The sequence below is a fragment of the Bombus pascuorum genome, chromosome 13, assembly GCF_905332965.1.
Source record: "Bombus pascuorum chromosome 13, iyBomPasc1.1, whole genome shotgun sequence".
Classification (NCBI taxonomy): domain Eukaryota; kingdom Metazoa; phylum Arthropoda; class Insecta; order Hymenoptera; family Apidae; genus Bombus; species Bombus pascuorum.
This window is the reverse complement of record NC_083500.1, coordinates 5,842,062-5,858,177: the sequence shown is the minus strand read 5'-3', so window position 1 is coordinate 5,858,177 and position 16,116 is coordinate 5,842,062. Positions and strand designations below refer to the sequence as shown.

The 16,116-nt window shown below is 31.3% G+C and overlaps 3 protein-coding genes across 4 annotated transcripts; 2 read left to right on the top strand and 1 right to left on the bottom strand.

Moving 5' to 3' along the window:
* Window positions 1-413: 413 nt before the first annotated feature.
* On the top strand, window positions 414-8,569 carry LOC132913535 (neurotactin). Of its 2 annotated transcripts, XM_060971944.1 has the most exons (7): window positions 414-670; window positions 2,655-2,876; window positions 3,860-4,054; window positions 4,387-4,600; window positions 4,726-5,221; window positions 5,307-5,975; window positions 6,065-8,569. In XM_060971944.1, exons 2-7 carry the CDS (start codon window positions 2,664-2,666, stop codon window positions 6,450-6,452), a joined length of 2,175 nt encoding a protein of 724 aa, XP_060827927.1. In that variant the 5' UTR covers window positions 414-670; window positions 2,655-2,663; the 3' UTR covers window positions 6,453-8,569. The 2 variants fall into 2 exon arrangements, with proteins under 2 accessions (XP_060827927.1, XP_060827928.1); XM_060971945.1 differs by lacking the exon at window positions 3,860-4,054.
* Window positions 8,570-8,715: 146 nt separating this feature from the next.
* LOC132913534 (uncharacterized) lies at window positions 8,716-13,487 on the top strand. Its single transcript, XM_060971943.1, has 9 exons — window positions 8,716-9,224; window positions 9,776-10,100; window positions 10,171-10,379; window positions 10,456-11,005; window positions 11,093-11,268; window positions 11,360-11,438; window positions 11,513-12,339; window positions 12,456-12,676; window positions 12,758-13,487. Exons 2-9 carry the CDS (start codon window positions 9,894-9,896, stop codon window positions 13,027-13,029), a joined length of 2,541 nt encoding a protein of 846 aa, XP_060827926.1. The 5' UTR covers window positions 8,716-9,224; window positions 9,776-9,893; the 3' UTR covers window positions 13,030-13,487.
* A 67-nt stretch (window positions 13,488-13,554) lies between these two features.
* On the bottom strand, window positions 13,555-15,993 carry LOC132913537 (mannose-1-phosphate guanyltransferase alpha-A). The gene is made up of 5 exons (XM_060971950.1): window positions 15,716-15,993; window positions 14,959-15,535; window positions 14,608-14,884; window positions 14,257-14,521; window positions 13,555-14,184 (listed from the first exon to the last, which is right to left on the bottom strand). The coding sequence occupies exons 1-5, from the start codon at window positions 15,756-15,758 to the stop codon at window positions 14,084-14,086; spliced, it is 1,263 nt and encodes a 420-aa protein (XP_060827933.1). The 5' UTR covers window positions 15,759-15,993; the 3' UTR covers window positions 13,555-14,083.
* Window positions 15,994-16,116: the final 123 nt, after the last annotated feature.

Below are 16,116 nucleotides of genomic sequence, written 5' to 3'. Positions count from 1 at the left end.
CTGTGCTATAATTGTTAGACTTGTTTAAACATCTATGGAAAATCTGGAAGATATGGAATATTTTTTCGCAATCCCAACATGAATTCACTAGAATTCAATAATGTGAATTAGTTATAAAGAAATCACAAGTGGAATGTTATACTATTGCATTGTTGGTTCTTAATGGGTTAGTTATATTCATATGTGTTATATAGCTAACGAATACATCGAATAAAATATTTTTATTTCTACCTTTATTTGTTTTATAAAAATAAGCAAAGTTTCAATTGTATAACAGTGTTTAATAACAAGTACAAATAAAGAAAAGAGCATATGATATGAAGCATTTAAAACAAAGCGACCGCGCATAGTTAAATTCGACCAATAGGGGCGTCGCATCATATAAAAATCGTGGTGGGGGAAAAGCATTGTAGACGACTCGTAAGGCGACAGTCGAGGTAGGCATGCCCTAAGCTTCGTTTGTGGTGATATTTTCGCTGTTTGAAATAGTTTTCTCGCAAGGTACCGAATCAAATTTAAATATCTTCTCACGATCGATGAAGTGATCATTATCGACAGGATCAACACGATCATCTTGAGATTGCCTGGCAATCCGACAGCTTCTCGACACAGAAAAGAAGCAATCTTTCTGCAAAATTCAGTAGCGTCCTTTCCGAATCTGCCGAAAAGGGTGAGTATTTATAACTTTGTTTCTCTGTTACCTGCGGTATCGAAAATGCCATTTACACGATTCGTACAATGAAAGATACGTTGAACTGAATCGTGGATGAAATCAAGTAAATTTGATTAATAAAAGGGAAAACACGAAGTAAGAAAAACATTGATCGAATTGTTTTTAAATAATAATTCCGAATTATAAATGGCTACCTAATGTGTATAATATAGTAAATAAAGTAGAAAGATGAAATAAGAAGATAATTGCAGCAGAAACAGTCTTTATGGATATTTTAAATACATTTTGTACGAATAATTTATTAAGTTCAAACGAAAGAATGGATAATATTATTGAGGAAACAATGTAATTGTATGAATCGTATTCACGAAAGAGAAAGTTCAACGTATTTGTTTCGGAACTGCGCGACAGTGGCAATGCGAAACATAATATAAAGGGGCTGCAAGCTAGGGGAGAAGTACAAAGAAAAAAAATTATTTTACGTTTCGACCGGTATTTGTTAGATCGAATTTGTCTGTACACTGACTAGCTCCATGTCTTCGTATTTGTAATGTTAAAACTATATTATTGCATTCATATTTGTAACGTTTCTCGGAGTACAATTAATCATATACGTTCTTGGAGTAAGATTAATCGTTTTTAAACATATATATACAATATATTTGTCATTATTGTTTTAACTAACAATGTATAAATTGCAATTTGAAGAAAGAGTGAATAGTGCAAATTCATTGGAAAATATTTACATATTAAATAATTATTATATAGAACGAAATAAACGTTGTTCTAGACTTTAATTAAATTCAATATTATTTCTTATTTTACGCTACTTCTATATATTCTATATATACTTGTATATGACGTATTTGTCACTTAAGAAAGAGAGTATAGATAAAAAGTGTATAATTCTATGACAGTCCATAACATATAACAATCCATGCTACTGAATTAGAATCTTTTAATTTCAGTTTGATGTTTTAAATTTGAAAATTTGAGTTATTAAGATTTATTAACATGTGATAGAACATTTACGAATTTTAATCTAATTTAAATTTTAAGTTACCAAAATTATTCTATGTTTCATTTTTATTCTATCAAAAATTAAGTACTTTATTTTCAAATTTGTAACTCAAATTTTCATGTATTTATATGTATACATTGTATTGGTCTATGATGTTTCTATATTGATAATGTAAAATAATTAAAAAATTAATACAATTTGATAGAAGGATAAAAACTTCTGTAAAGCTACCGGAAGTTATCGAAAAAATAGAAGTGAAGTAACTATGTATTGCTAGACTCCTCGAGGCAATAGGCTCAGAGAGCAATGCCATCCGATCGATCGGTTTACGTCTGGGCGTCCCGACGCCAGCTGCAATGCTTATTCGTATACAGGGTGTTCACTCCAACGCGACGCACAATTCTTCAACCATTTGCGAATATGTAACATAAAACTGTTATTAATCAAAATCTATCTATATTGATGAGATATCTATTAATTGATGGTACAACCAGGAAAAGATTGATTCTTCATCAGAAAACAAGTTCAAACATAAACTAAATTTGTTTATTACATATTATATTTCTGAAAAAATTGTCTTTAAATATTTACATGGTATCTGTCAAATTATTGCTCCTTCTTATGTTTAAATTGAATTTAAATTGAATTGGAGTGAACACTGTATATGGAGTGATACAAATTGTGATGTCCTCACACGTTGTTTCTTTGATTGCATAAACTTAAATTTTTCATTATGATATTTCTCCTTCCCCTTAAAATTTATATTCTTTCAAATTCATTAAAAAAAGAACCTCTTTTACTTAATAACTAAACATTACTATCAAAAGAATAATTAAATAATTAATAAATTATGTATGTGGACATGATTTATGTCTATTAAAAAACGTTACAGTGTATTTATATATTAAAAACACCGATCTGTTAATATTTAATTGGTGTTGGGTTTAATCTGATTTTTAGAAGTAAAGCATGAGTCAAGAGGATCAAGAGAAAAGCATGGATAAGAAAGAAATTGCAGAGGAAGAGAGAGAGAAAATGTTGAACGCCGAGAACACGAAACATACGGTGGCATCGACCGCTCCAGACGCGGAATCCGAAGACCAGAAACCTAAGAAGAAAATTCCAATTGGCGGTATTAAGATGCCCGGCTTCTGTCGTACAAAGAGCAAGGAGTTGTGTAAAGTAATAGCAAAGGAACTTTTTCTTTAATTCTCTTTAAACTGCCTTTCCTTTTTGTTTCAATAATAGTATATTATCAGGACTGTCTTTTTAAGTGGCCTTATTTCTCTCATAAGATATCTAGGACCTTAAGAGTTTCAGCTTGCTTTAAACCTTACTCCACAATGCTTTGCAACATGCTTCCTCAAGAAATCCAAGTCTAATAGTTAGATTGCGGATGTTTATGTAAATTTGAATTTTTATGGATAAAAGATAAATAGAAATTTGTTTCATCCTCTAAATATTACGTATTTATACATTTAAATTTCCTATATATACATACACATCCTCAGTCTACTAATAGCATCCTGCATTTTTTACCACCCTATAGAAGATGTAATGCATAGGGAAAGCGAATGTTACTTGCATCCGCAATATTTCGTTCATTCTTCAGAATTATGTAGAAATCATTGTAATCGTGTAATTGTTTTGTATGGTGTACGACTGTCGTTGAGATTCATATATTCTATTTAAAATTACTCTCTGCACGCGCTGGTAGTCACGCAAACATTGCCGTGGGCGTTTAAATAAATCTCTATAGAACCCGTGTAGAATATGATTATACCAATTGCATCGATCTTAATTTTAATTTAAACGGATATAAACATAGACGACACCATGAATATAAATTTTTCTTTGCTCGATTGTCTGTTTACAAAGAAACGATGTCATTCGAAAGAGCACAAGTTCCTGGAGCACCATGGCGTGTTCATGAGGGGTGTTCATAGCCCCGTAACGATTTTTTTTCCAACATTAAACCAATGGATGACGTCAGACGAACAGCACACCTGGCATTATTGATTATGTACCTTTTAAATAATAAATATCGGTACAAAATGATGATGATGATGATGATGATGATTTTTTAATTGAATATCGATGTTATGCAAAAAACATATATTGTATAGAGAACATACACCAAATGCATATATAATTTCTATTGTTAGGAGGATGATTGTAAGCCTACTGAAATTGGAGAAGGCGATTCAACGGAAAAAGCTGTTAAAGAAAGTGATCAAAATGTATCATCAGAGAAAGCAAGCACAACGAATAAAGACGCAAAGGAAAAGGAAAGCCGCAAGAGAATTCTCGACACCATAAAGTTACCCTTAGTCTCTGTTTTTCCTAGAAAAAAAAATAAGGTAGTTAATAGTTAATATTTTCTTTATATTAATCTTTTTTTTAACAAGATTTTTAAACAAAGTTCCAATATGATACGGAAATTGTGTCAACTATCTATGATAAAAATGAAATATGTCGAGCGAAACTCTATACAGTCTTAAAACATAATTTACCACACTCAAGCACGTACTGCCTTTTATCAAGGTGTATGCTTCGCCGTTAATAGCTGCTTTATTCGTTTTAGTCAGTAATATTTCAACGTACAAAAATGCGAATATTATTGTCTTATAAATTTCAATACAAACAAAAATTAATTGTACATTATTTTGTAATGTATTATAAATTATTTTAGGAAGGTGAAGTGGAATTGGGAATTACTGGAGCTGCTGGATTAGCGAGTGTTGAAACTCTTGACGATGTTGTGACGGAGAAAAATCCTATCGGTAACGAAGATGGTATGGAAACTGTTCGACTCGATGGAGATGCTCCAGATGGAATTGAATCTCCTAAACAACATTTTCTTGTAGCTTGTATATCCGCTGCAAGGAGAAATTTATTTGTGCTAGGTACGAAATTACGACTTGGATTTGAATCTTTTTATTTTAAATTTAAAATGTTGAACAATTTCAATCATATAAATTTAAATAATGTAAGGAATTAATTTTTTGTGTAATGTATGTATTAATAATAGTGGCAGCATTATGTATCCTGGTATCAGTTGTGATTATCATTCTTATCGCTTGCATCGGTCCGAGAAAGAATATTTCACGATTGATAAAGGATGGGAGCTTTGTCAAAGCAGTAACTTCTTGCGGACCTGTGCAAGGTGTGTCAGAAGATGGTGCATTCGCATTTCGTGGGATTCCATATGCAATCCCACCATTAGAAAATCGTCGTTGGCAACCTGCGGAACCCCTAAGAAAAATTGAATACTGCTGGACGAATACGTATAAAGCACACAATTCCTCGAAAGTTTGTTGGCAACGAGAGGCTTCAGGAAGGATTATCGGAAGCGAAGATTGCTTATATTTAGATATTTTCACGCCTGAAATCAGATATGATTCGCCTTTATCGGTGGTCGTTATGATTGGTGCTGAAACCCTCAGTGGTGGTTCTCCAGGTGTAATGCAGCCTTCTGCAAAACTTGCTCGTGTCCGTGATATGGTGTTTGTTAGACCTAACTTCCGGTTAGTCTTAACTCCTTAACTTGATTTTGATAACATTGTATAACTTATATAAATATTTTAAGTGTTAAGTTTTATTATATTTCAGGTTAGGAATCTTCGGTTTTTTAGCTGCAGATCAACTTTCAAGAACATCACATCCTCTCACATCCGGAAATTACGGATTGTCGGATATCATAGCAGCGCTTCAGTGGGTTCATCTTAACATTGAACATTTCGGGGGAAATAAATCGGCCGTAACTTTATGGGGTCATCGGGCAGGAGGAACGCTTGTCACAACTTTAGTTGGCATTCGGCGAACAAGGGATCTTTTCCAGCGAGTGTGGATTTCCAGCGGTAGTGCGATATTTCCCGGAAGAGAATTAGAAGTTTCCGAAACACTTAATGAACTATTTCTAAATTCTACAAGATGTAATGACGCCGCTTGTTTGCGAAGCAAAAGTGCCGAGGAAATAATGGATTCAGTTCCTGAGACATGGCATTTAGGAAACGTTGGTTTGCCTGAAACCAGAGAAGCAACAACAAGAGATAGGAGACATGAATGGTTGGTACTCGATCGTGCCATTCTTCAGGAACCTGTAGGTCAAATTTGGGCAAGGGATGAATTTTCGGTGAAAATTGTAATGGGCACTACTGCTCATGCTGGAGTCCCTCTTAAGTATCTCACTTCCAACACTACTCTCAATTCCACACAAGTAGAGAAAATTGTAAAGGAGTCCTTATTAGGAACATCTGGTTTAGCGGACGAAGCTCTCAGGTTAGAATCTTTTAATTATTATATATTTCATTATTAATCAAAGCTAGAAGTTGGAGATCGAGAAATATAAGAAATTGAAATTTCTTCAGACGTTATAACGCAACATTGGAAGGTTTACTAAGCATGATCTCGGACGTTCGTGTGGTATGTCCATTGCTGACAGTTGCCAGAATGAAGACCAATATTCCATTCTACGTAGCGACGCAGCCACGGGGTCATATTGCAGATCCCGATTGTGATGCTGCAGCGATACTTGGATCATATGCTGCTCGTACTCCTGCTGAAAAGAGACACGTATCTGCTATGCAGCAGCTTTTCAATCACTATGTTTGGCACGGCGAAGTAGCTCAGGCAGATGCTAATGGTATAAAACGAGTCTTAATTGTTGGACAAGATACGCTTCCTGATCGTGACTATCCTAATTGCGACTTCTGGATAGCAAAAGACATAGTTCCATCTTATGGTCGAGTCGATTGAATTCTTTTTTTTTCCTTTCTTTCTTCTGGAATTATATTTTTGATGGTCATTCCAAGATTTCGACTATACTTGAGATGTGCTGTACTCGAATGATCTTGCTTTACGAGCTTTTTGAAAAGACATATCTCTTCTTGATTATGAAAAGTGAAACAAAATTTTAAATTGCTATTTTCTATTTATCTCTTTTTTATAATAATTTTTATATAATGAGAAACGTTATTATGTTTTACGAAAAATTGAACGAAAATCGTTAAGATATTTTATTACAATTTATTGATATAATGATTGAAATACTCAATCATATCATAATAATTTTATAAGATAATAATAGAAGCGCGAACAAAATGCACGTTACTTATTTTTCTTATTAAATTGTAGATGCAAAATAATTGATAGTAATTCAAAGGTCTAGATTCAAATCAGAAAAGTATAAAGAAAATTATTCTTTTACTTCCTTTTCGTTTTTTTTCTTTCTTTTTCTTTTTTTTTAAGAATAGCTAGTTCTACGATCGAAACAGCGTATTCTGTTTTCCAATTCTATGATTTACATTATCTTTAAAGAAACTAGTATTAGTTATTGTATAAGTCAGATGAGTACAGCATGACGTTTTAATTCTGAAATCATAAATCTGTATTTAACCTCATATGTGAGATTTGAGAGTAAAAGATAATTATTTATTACTTTGATTTTACAATCATTGATTAAACAATATAGGGAATATGCCTTTTTTGAGAATATTTTTTTCACAAAGTGCAAACTCTATCATGGGTTGTCCAATCATTTTTAGGTATTAAGAAGCACTTCGCATTAATTTACCTGAATGTATTGTTTTTTTAGCACATTCGAGAGAATATGTACTGTCATTTTTTAATAAGCTGCCAGATATTTATACGTATAAAAATTCATGCATTTCCACGGAGGGTACTCGGTATTTTCTTCTTTGTACATATATTACTGTTGCTGTTTTCCCTTTTTGTTTCAGTATACTTAAAGTATTCCTATCCCCGTATGAGTATAGAGAGATATATACATGTATATATATCTTGAATCTGATTTTTGAACTGTAAGACTGATTTTACAAATCGGCATTTCATTTCCGTATGAATGTCTTTTTATGCTAGTTTTAACTGTGAAAATAATTTTATAATGTAAAAGACTTGTTTCTGTAAGCAAAGTTTTTATCATATTGCAAATGAATGAGATGTGCAAGAGATTTTTTTTAAATACGTTAGCACTGATGTATATGTACTTATAGATTTCATGTTTTTTATAATATTAAATTGCACTGTGGCACATACTTATTCCTTTAACTTGGAAACTTGTATAGATTTATGAATATTATGTATATCCTGATAACAGTTCCAATTAAAATATTGTATTCATTTTGTACTAATTTAGATAAAAGTGCGGTTATAAAAATATATGGTAAAAGTGTAAAAATTTTGGATATTCCTAAATCTATTATAACTTTAATATTTGATATGATTTTTGGATTGTTGTGCGTCCGAATGTTTGAGTGATATTTTGAGAAAAATAAAATGTAATTCGTTTTTCAACCTTTATAGTTAAAAATAGATCATCTATTACGATGGAATATACGTATTAAGCATTATTTATTAATATAGTTATTATAGCAAAATAACTTTCAATAATTTAATCGTCATCTTTCTCTTATTAATTGTAAATTTAGTTCAATGAGAAAATAAGAAGTGCGATTTTAAATACAATTATTAATCTACGTAATAGTGAATATTTGACCAAACTAGAAACTTAATGACCTTAGAAAAAGTGGCCTTTTTTAGGGAAGATAATTTTATAAAATTTGATAGCGTATATGTAAAAAAATATGAAATGTAATGGAAGGAAAATTCAATTTCTGGACATCTTTGTATTCGCAATTTTTAATCAATCTCCAAATCATTGGAATCCAATTTACTAGAAAGATCTATTTATATAAAGATCTACAATGACTTAAATAAATAATTATCAATTTTGAAGTTATATAGATAGTTTTTCGTCGTATAAAGACATTAGGAAAAATTGTTTATACGATTATAGTCACATTCCTCGAAAAATACTAAAAAAAGTCATGGAAATAAATGCGTGTTAACATCAATGTTCATATTTTTCAATATTTTAAAATTTTTAAATATGTACACATAATATTGCCTTAATAGCGTTCAATTTTATACGAAAATAGTTATAGAATTTAAATTATCAGAATTATAAATACATTGTTTATATACCTTTTATTTATAATATTATTATTTTCGTTATATTAACAGTATAGTTGCAGATATAAAATAATAAAAATATGAGAACCACTGACGAAGAATGTGAAAGATTGATTAATCATTTTACGCAAAGTTGTCGATGAGAACCACTGCTTGGAATTCCTGACTACTTGGTCGACAATCTTGCGTTTTAGAGTTAGTGGAACAACGATAAGTGCAATGTTACTTTATTACATTGTTATATAGTAATCTATATATAGTTGTCTCTTGAATCAACAGGTATATTGAACTAAAGTTTGTTTGAAATAAAATAAGCTGCCTTCTTAAACGTAAATCGCCGGAAAATGTACCAACACAATCAAAAAGCAACGCAGATTGTGGATAGTCGGTGAGGAAAAGTTTTATTTTTGAAAGCGTCCGCGAAGTATACAGATAAATTCCTCGCATTCCAACGCTGGTCCAAGCTCTTGCGAGGCCAGCATCTAGATGAGAATGTTACTTTTGTGATTACTCATTCGGTGACATCTGAGGAATGTGGTAAGGAAATTTGCTTCCTCCTACGCTTCACAATATTTTTTAATTTTATATTTTCATTATATTAATACTTTTATTCCAGGCTATCGAGATTTCTATTTTCTTTCTTCCTATTAAACAACTGACACATTTTAATCAGACATACCAGTTTGTAAAAAATTGATTTTTCATTTTCCAGCTTTTTGAATATTATTGTCAGTTTCTTATTATAATATTCTATTGTCTATTCCAGTTTTTATTTTAAATTTATATTTGTAGTTTTCCGACGTTGTCACATGTGAATAGTTAAAAATGTGATTTGTAATATTATCAATTAGTGATGGGCATACAAATTTATTTTTTTGAATTCATATGTATCGATTACAGAGCAATATGCTATAAAAATTATTTTTATAGCAAAAATATGTATATAAAGTAATTTCTTAATTTTTAAATAAAATCTTTTTAAATTATATTTGGTATTCTATTAGTTTAAGATTTTTGTGTAATATTCATATATCATATTATATTGAATATTAATTAAATAGGTAATTTATTAACAATTTGTATTTCAGTTAGAATAAAGCTTTCTTCAGTCACTGTATGAGACAACTGCTATATTGTGGAATGTGTGGCATAGGTTGACAAAAAGAAAAGGTGCTGGATAATCCAAATGGATAACAAAAGCCCATTATGGCCCAGCATCTGCAGACACAGCATCAACACGAATTTTTACCATTGTGTGATGTATTATTCAACATAATCTCCCTTGCATCATATTTTTGTGACGTTGTTTTTGACTTTGCAATGGTATATGCTCTTGCCCAACATTCTGTAGCTCCTCCAATTCTCTTTCCCTTAAGTATTGTTCTTATAGCAACTTCATTAATTATTTCTCAGGTCAGTATCCATATAAAGCAATGAAAAAATTTCTGTTTGTCATAACTAATATATTCTTTATTAATTTCAGATTATTAGTGTAAGATGGTATTTGTGGGGAGCCAGAGGCAAACTAACTGGTAACAATATAACAGATTGCAATATCAATGGAAAGAAAGAAAATGGGAATTGGACAATATGGTGTGTTTTATTGCTTCATTCAACTCAAGTTGGAGTGTTATGGAGATACTTCAAATTATTTATTCCAGTTAATTTAACTTATGTTAAACATGAGGTGAGGTACAAGAAAAAGATAGCTCGTGTATATATTTAAAATAATTTATCTGAAATTAATGATTTTACTTCATTAGGTGAGAGAACTTTGTGTATTACGCCTTATTCATGCCTTCTGTGAAGCTGCACCAATGTTACTTCTGCAGTTATATCTCTTGTCTATTGGAGTCAATAATGATTCAAATACAGATGTTGGAAAAACAAAGGAAACTGACAGAGACAGTGATAAGTTAGCAAAATTAACTGCAGTATCTGCTGGTCTATCTTTGTGGAGTGTATGTTGGGCAGTTGCTAGTTTTAGCAAAGGTGCAGCACGTCTTCGTAATTTAGAACGTTTGGTATTGACATGGCTAGGTGTGCTGGCACAACTAGCTTGGCGTTTAGGAACTGTAAGCGCTAGAGTAGGAGTATTGGTAGCTTATGCTTCACTTTATGGTGGACAGTGGTTGCTAATTGTCATGGCTCTCCACTGGCTATCAATGTTGATGTGGTTGCTACTCACGCCAGATGGTCTTTTTCACGGTGGCGAACATTTGCCTATTTTAAGAAAAACGTCTTTAGCTTCACTCCTTGCATTCGTTTATATATTTGCATACGTAAATTTACACGAAACAAATCATCGTCAAAAAATGGTGAGTTGTTGATGTATGTTGCTCCCTTAATATTAATATTTAAAGTTAATTAAATCAAGTGTATTCAATTCATTTATATTCTTTTAGGTAATTTTTTACACAGTAATGTTTTTGGAGAATAGTTTACTCATTGGTGTATGGATAGTTGGTGTTAATAGAACAGATCTTCTTCCACACCAACATCATCCAAACCCTGTAACTTTAGTACTTACACTATTAGCTTTATTTTTTGGTGGTATGTTTTTCATGGGGCTCTATTATAGGTAAGTATAAGTTCAATTTTATCAATTCATTTTGCGAAAATAGATATTATTTAATGGTAGTAATTTTTAATGACTTTACATGGAACTATAGATTTTTTCACGTACGGAGATTAAGGTATGAAGCTGGTGGTAGAATGACGGCTTCGAATCTCACGGCTTTATCAAACCAGGTATTACAAATTAAAACCAAATTTTTAAGGGGAATATAGTAAATATATCTCTAACAAAGGAATTGTGTATGTAGGATAATCTGGAAGAAAAACAAATAGAATATACAGAAGATAAAAAATTAAGTATGAATGTAGGAGTAAGGAGAGTTAAATTGAGTAATGGTGGAATACCAGGAGTATTTAATTGTCGTTTTACGAATCCAGCTGTAGTAAATCCAAATCGAAAAAAGAAAAAACCAACAACATTCGTACCTCCCCCCCCACCACAGTCTCAAACTGGAACTGTCACAACTTCCATGAACACGGTGACTGAGTCGAAACAATGGCTTGGCGTGAATAATAATTCACGTCAATTAATACCGTTTTGGAAGAAATCCGTAAATTCCGGCATGATACAGAATGATCATTCAAATGAACAAAAAGTTGGAATGGATGCTGCAACTGCTGGCTCTCTAAGTGTGAATTTAATAAGAGAGAAACTTCAAGAGAAGAAGCAACAGCAGTTGCGAGAATTAAGAGCAATTCAAGAAGAAATAAAAGAAGGAAAGTTATTTCCTCCGCCATCAGCTTCAGCATCGTCATTCTCGTCGTCGCCTGCATCAAATCAGCAACCACCACCTAATACAAAATTACATACTTCCCCTAGTTCTCCTTTATTCACGTCTGAGCCATCAGTAGGTGATCAAAATGGAGGACTAGCTTTATCTTCGTGGCCACCAGTGAAAATGCACTGTCTTTTACCTCCTCCACCATCATCTTCCTATTACCCCAACGTTCATTCTTCGAATTCATGGAGAACAACGCAAAGAGAAAGAGCGGACACTCCAGAAATTTTACTCGCACCGCGTTGTCTTCCTCATCATTATTCCCATTGGACACCGTCTACTCATGTTAATCATCGGTAATTAAAGATTAAAATATAGTAGATTTAACAAAAATATTATTTGTCAAGATTAAAATATTATTAAACAGTATATATTAGTTATAACATATATTATAATATATTCTACGTTTCAGTCAAAATGGTGGAGAGGAAAGTTCTAAAGGTGAGGGAGAGGTAGAAGGAGATCTTAGCGATATGGAAGGTAGTCAAGTATCATTGCCCCGAAGCTATACTCTACCACGCGAATTTAAGTATCATCATCCAAACAATACTGCCAGAGAACGAGAACGACGTGTAGGAAATAACAAAGTTCCAGCGTCACGTTTTTACTTACCTTCTACTAATAGTTCCGATGGTGCGTTGTGCTTAAATTTGTTTGGATTCAGTTTTATGAAATGTACTTACTTTTATGTGTATTTATCTAATATCTTTCCAGGAGATGTAGATAGTGCGGACAATGAAGAAGAGACGGATTCTGAAGTACACTATCGTATGAAAAATAATCATGAGTCCAACAATCATAACGAAACGCAACAGCAGCAACAGCAACGGTTTGCGTTTGAGGATAATAATAAAAATGAATTTTTAAATCCGGATTCTTCAGCAACCGTTATCATGTCTGGAAATTCTTATTTAAATAATTCTCAAGGGCTACTTCGACCAAGTCAATTGTTCAGAAACAGGGTTAAACATGAAACGAAGCTTTGAAGCTTTTGTTTTTATTCATAGTATTTTAGGAATTGTATAATAGCTAATTGAAGGTTCGAAACAAGAAGACTGTACATGATCTATTTTTATAAAATTATTAATTTCTTATGCGCGTATTTTTTAACATTCTTATGATGTTCAGATTAAAATTTTTAAGGGTTAGATGCTAACCATAATAATTGTACATAAAAGAGTAGTGAATATAGACTTAATAGATCTCTATATACTCTATAAACTTCATAGACTAATGCTGTTACATTTGTTCCTTGTAAATGATGATACAACTATGTACAAAAAAACATGTCAAACAACCGAGTATGTGTTTATTTTTACGATCTAAGTAAATACATACGATCTGAAAAGTTTTGATATTTTTTACATAACATACAATTTCTTTTTCAACAAATTATTAATTATCTTATTCGTATTCTGGAAAAAAATATATAGTTTAAATTCTTCGATATATTAATTACTCTATATATATGATACTTTTTGATACGATGGATTATATAAACAGATAAGATATTTGAACTCATTATATTTATTTTATATTAAAAAATAGATACATATGTATTTAAATTATACAATTATCGTTAACTATTGTTTAAATTATTTCAGCCTTTTTCTTGATAAAGAACGAATTAACAAAAGATATTCTTCACTAATTATTAACTTATTAGTGATTAAGGTGTTGAGTTTACAAATATAAATTACAAATAGGAAAAATGGATATACAAGTGTCGAAAATGTCTACTTTCTTCATATTGTACATGGTATATCGTTATATATATTAATATATAAATTAACAGTTGTGTGTAACAAAATCATTAGAAAATATTTATATCCATATAAATACCTTATATAAATCTGTATATTGTGCATCAGTATCAGTTTCTTAGAAAACTGACTTTATATTAAAGTCACTGTTTTATAAATTGGCAATAATAATAAATTTTCAAACATACAATAGAAGTTAACGAAATACTGTACATATAAATTAGTTAACAGAGATATATTTTCTTAAATATTATGATTTGCATTGTATGCATATACCTTATAGAATAATTTCATTTTTAAAGTTCTTAGTCAATTCTTTGTGCGGTAAGACAATTGAATTTAATACAATTTTCTCTGCTGCCAAACGTACGCTCGTGCCTAAAATATAAATAGTAAAAATATATACATACTCATCTTCTTGTGTAAATAATCAATGAATAGACTATTTACCGAGGATTGTTATAGAAGGATTCAATTTTCCATTAGTGTTAAACAAGGGCAAGTTTTCCATTTTCGCAAATGGTTTGTCAGGATTAGGATCACATGGTGTTCCTTCTATTCTTGCCCATTCTCCCACATAGCTGCTTTTCCCAACAATACTATATAATACAATAGAATGTGCCTGAATATGAGCATTGGCTAATATAATTGACTCCCTTATTCTAACACCACGGGCAATGACAGCATTTGGGCCTATGCTTACATTTGGACCCAGCTACAAGTCAAATATTTCATGAAATTTATATTTAATTAATATTTCATGATTTTATAAGAACCAAATATCTATAAGAGTCTTTTTACCACTGCTGTTTCGTGAACAGTAGCAGAAGGATGAATATAGATATCACCAATAATCTGAAAAGTTCCATTAACTGTAGAAGCAAGACGGTCTGGATGTTTTGCTTTATACAAAGCTAAATAATGACGATTGGCATATATAGCAGAACCTGCAGTCTTAACTTGCGACCACCATTTTAGAACAGGTAAAGCAAATAAACGACCAGTTCCAGCTAAACGCATTAGTATGTCTTGTTCTAGTGATATATGAGCTGGATCTTTACCATTACCATTGAATTGCCTATAAAGTAGCAGTATTTAGTCAAAATTCTTAAATACAAATGACTTCCCAAAAAATCTTCTGAGGTGTCTTACGTAAAACTCTCCTGATTTTGTCTTGCGTAAAAGACATCAGCCATGGTTTGAAAGATATCTAAGGAAGCAAGATAAATTCCACAATTGATTAAAGTGGAAACAAATGTCGATGGCTTCTCTACATAATGAGCAACCTTTCCTTCTTTGTTAAGAACCATACATCCAAAATTCAACGATTGCTGTCTAGTTGCTTCAGTGGCCATGATAGTAAGCAATGCTTGTTTCTCTTTATGATAATCTACTATTTCTTGCAAAGAAAAGTCAGCACATACATCACCATTCATTACAAAAAAATATGTAGGTCCACCAGAACGTATTTGATCACGAAAGTGATATAAGCCACCAGCTGTTCCTAATGGAATGAATTCTTGAAGATACCTAATGCTTATTTTATATGTGCTTATCATTTCCTGAATAAATTGAGACAGATCATTTGCAAGATATGATCCAATTATTAATATTTCACTAAGATTGTCCACTTTAGAGCATGCTTCTATATGGTGCTGTATTACTGGTAATCCAGCAACAGGAAATAATGGTTTTGGTATATCTAATGAAAGAGGCCTAAATCTAGTACCTAAAAATATATTTTTGAATTTAAAATATCATGTGGATTACTCTCTTTTACTTATTATTTAATTCAAATACACTGACAATCAATGCTGTAAAAAAATGAGTAAAATCATATTTGAGGTTATATTTTTGTACTGCTTATAACAACTATGTTAGAAATATTAATTTTATGCGAAACACAGACCTTTTGACGGGCCTCCAATTAATATAACAGATTTTAATATCATCTTTATAAACAATATGAAGCTTTATTACAACTTAAAGCAATTCCCTTGCTATAGTGATAAAAAGTTAATGTACTGATAGGTTTAGGAACCCTTCAAAATTTCCAATTTGTAAATTCCAATTCAATGGGCAGGATAAGATAAGAATTACAACTTTCTGACAAATAATATGGTAGTAAACTTAATCTAAGCAAACATCAAATAGAATTTGTATGATCATCAAATAAACATAAACAATCATTTCTTACCTTACTTAAAAGTGAGAGATTTAAAATCTTACTCAGTAAATAAAAAAAATAGTTTACTTCTATGGATTTTTTAAAATCTTATCAAACGAAACTATTATTTGAAAATGTTTATC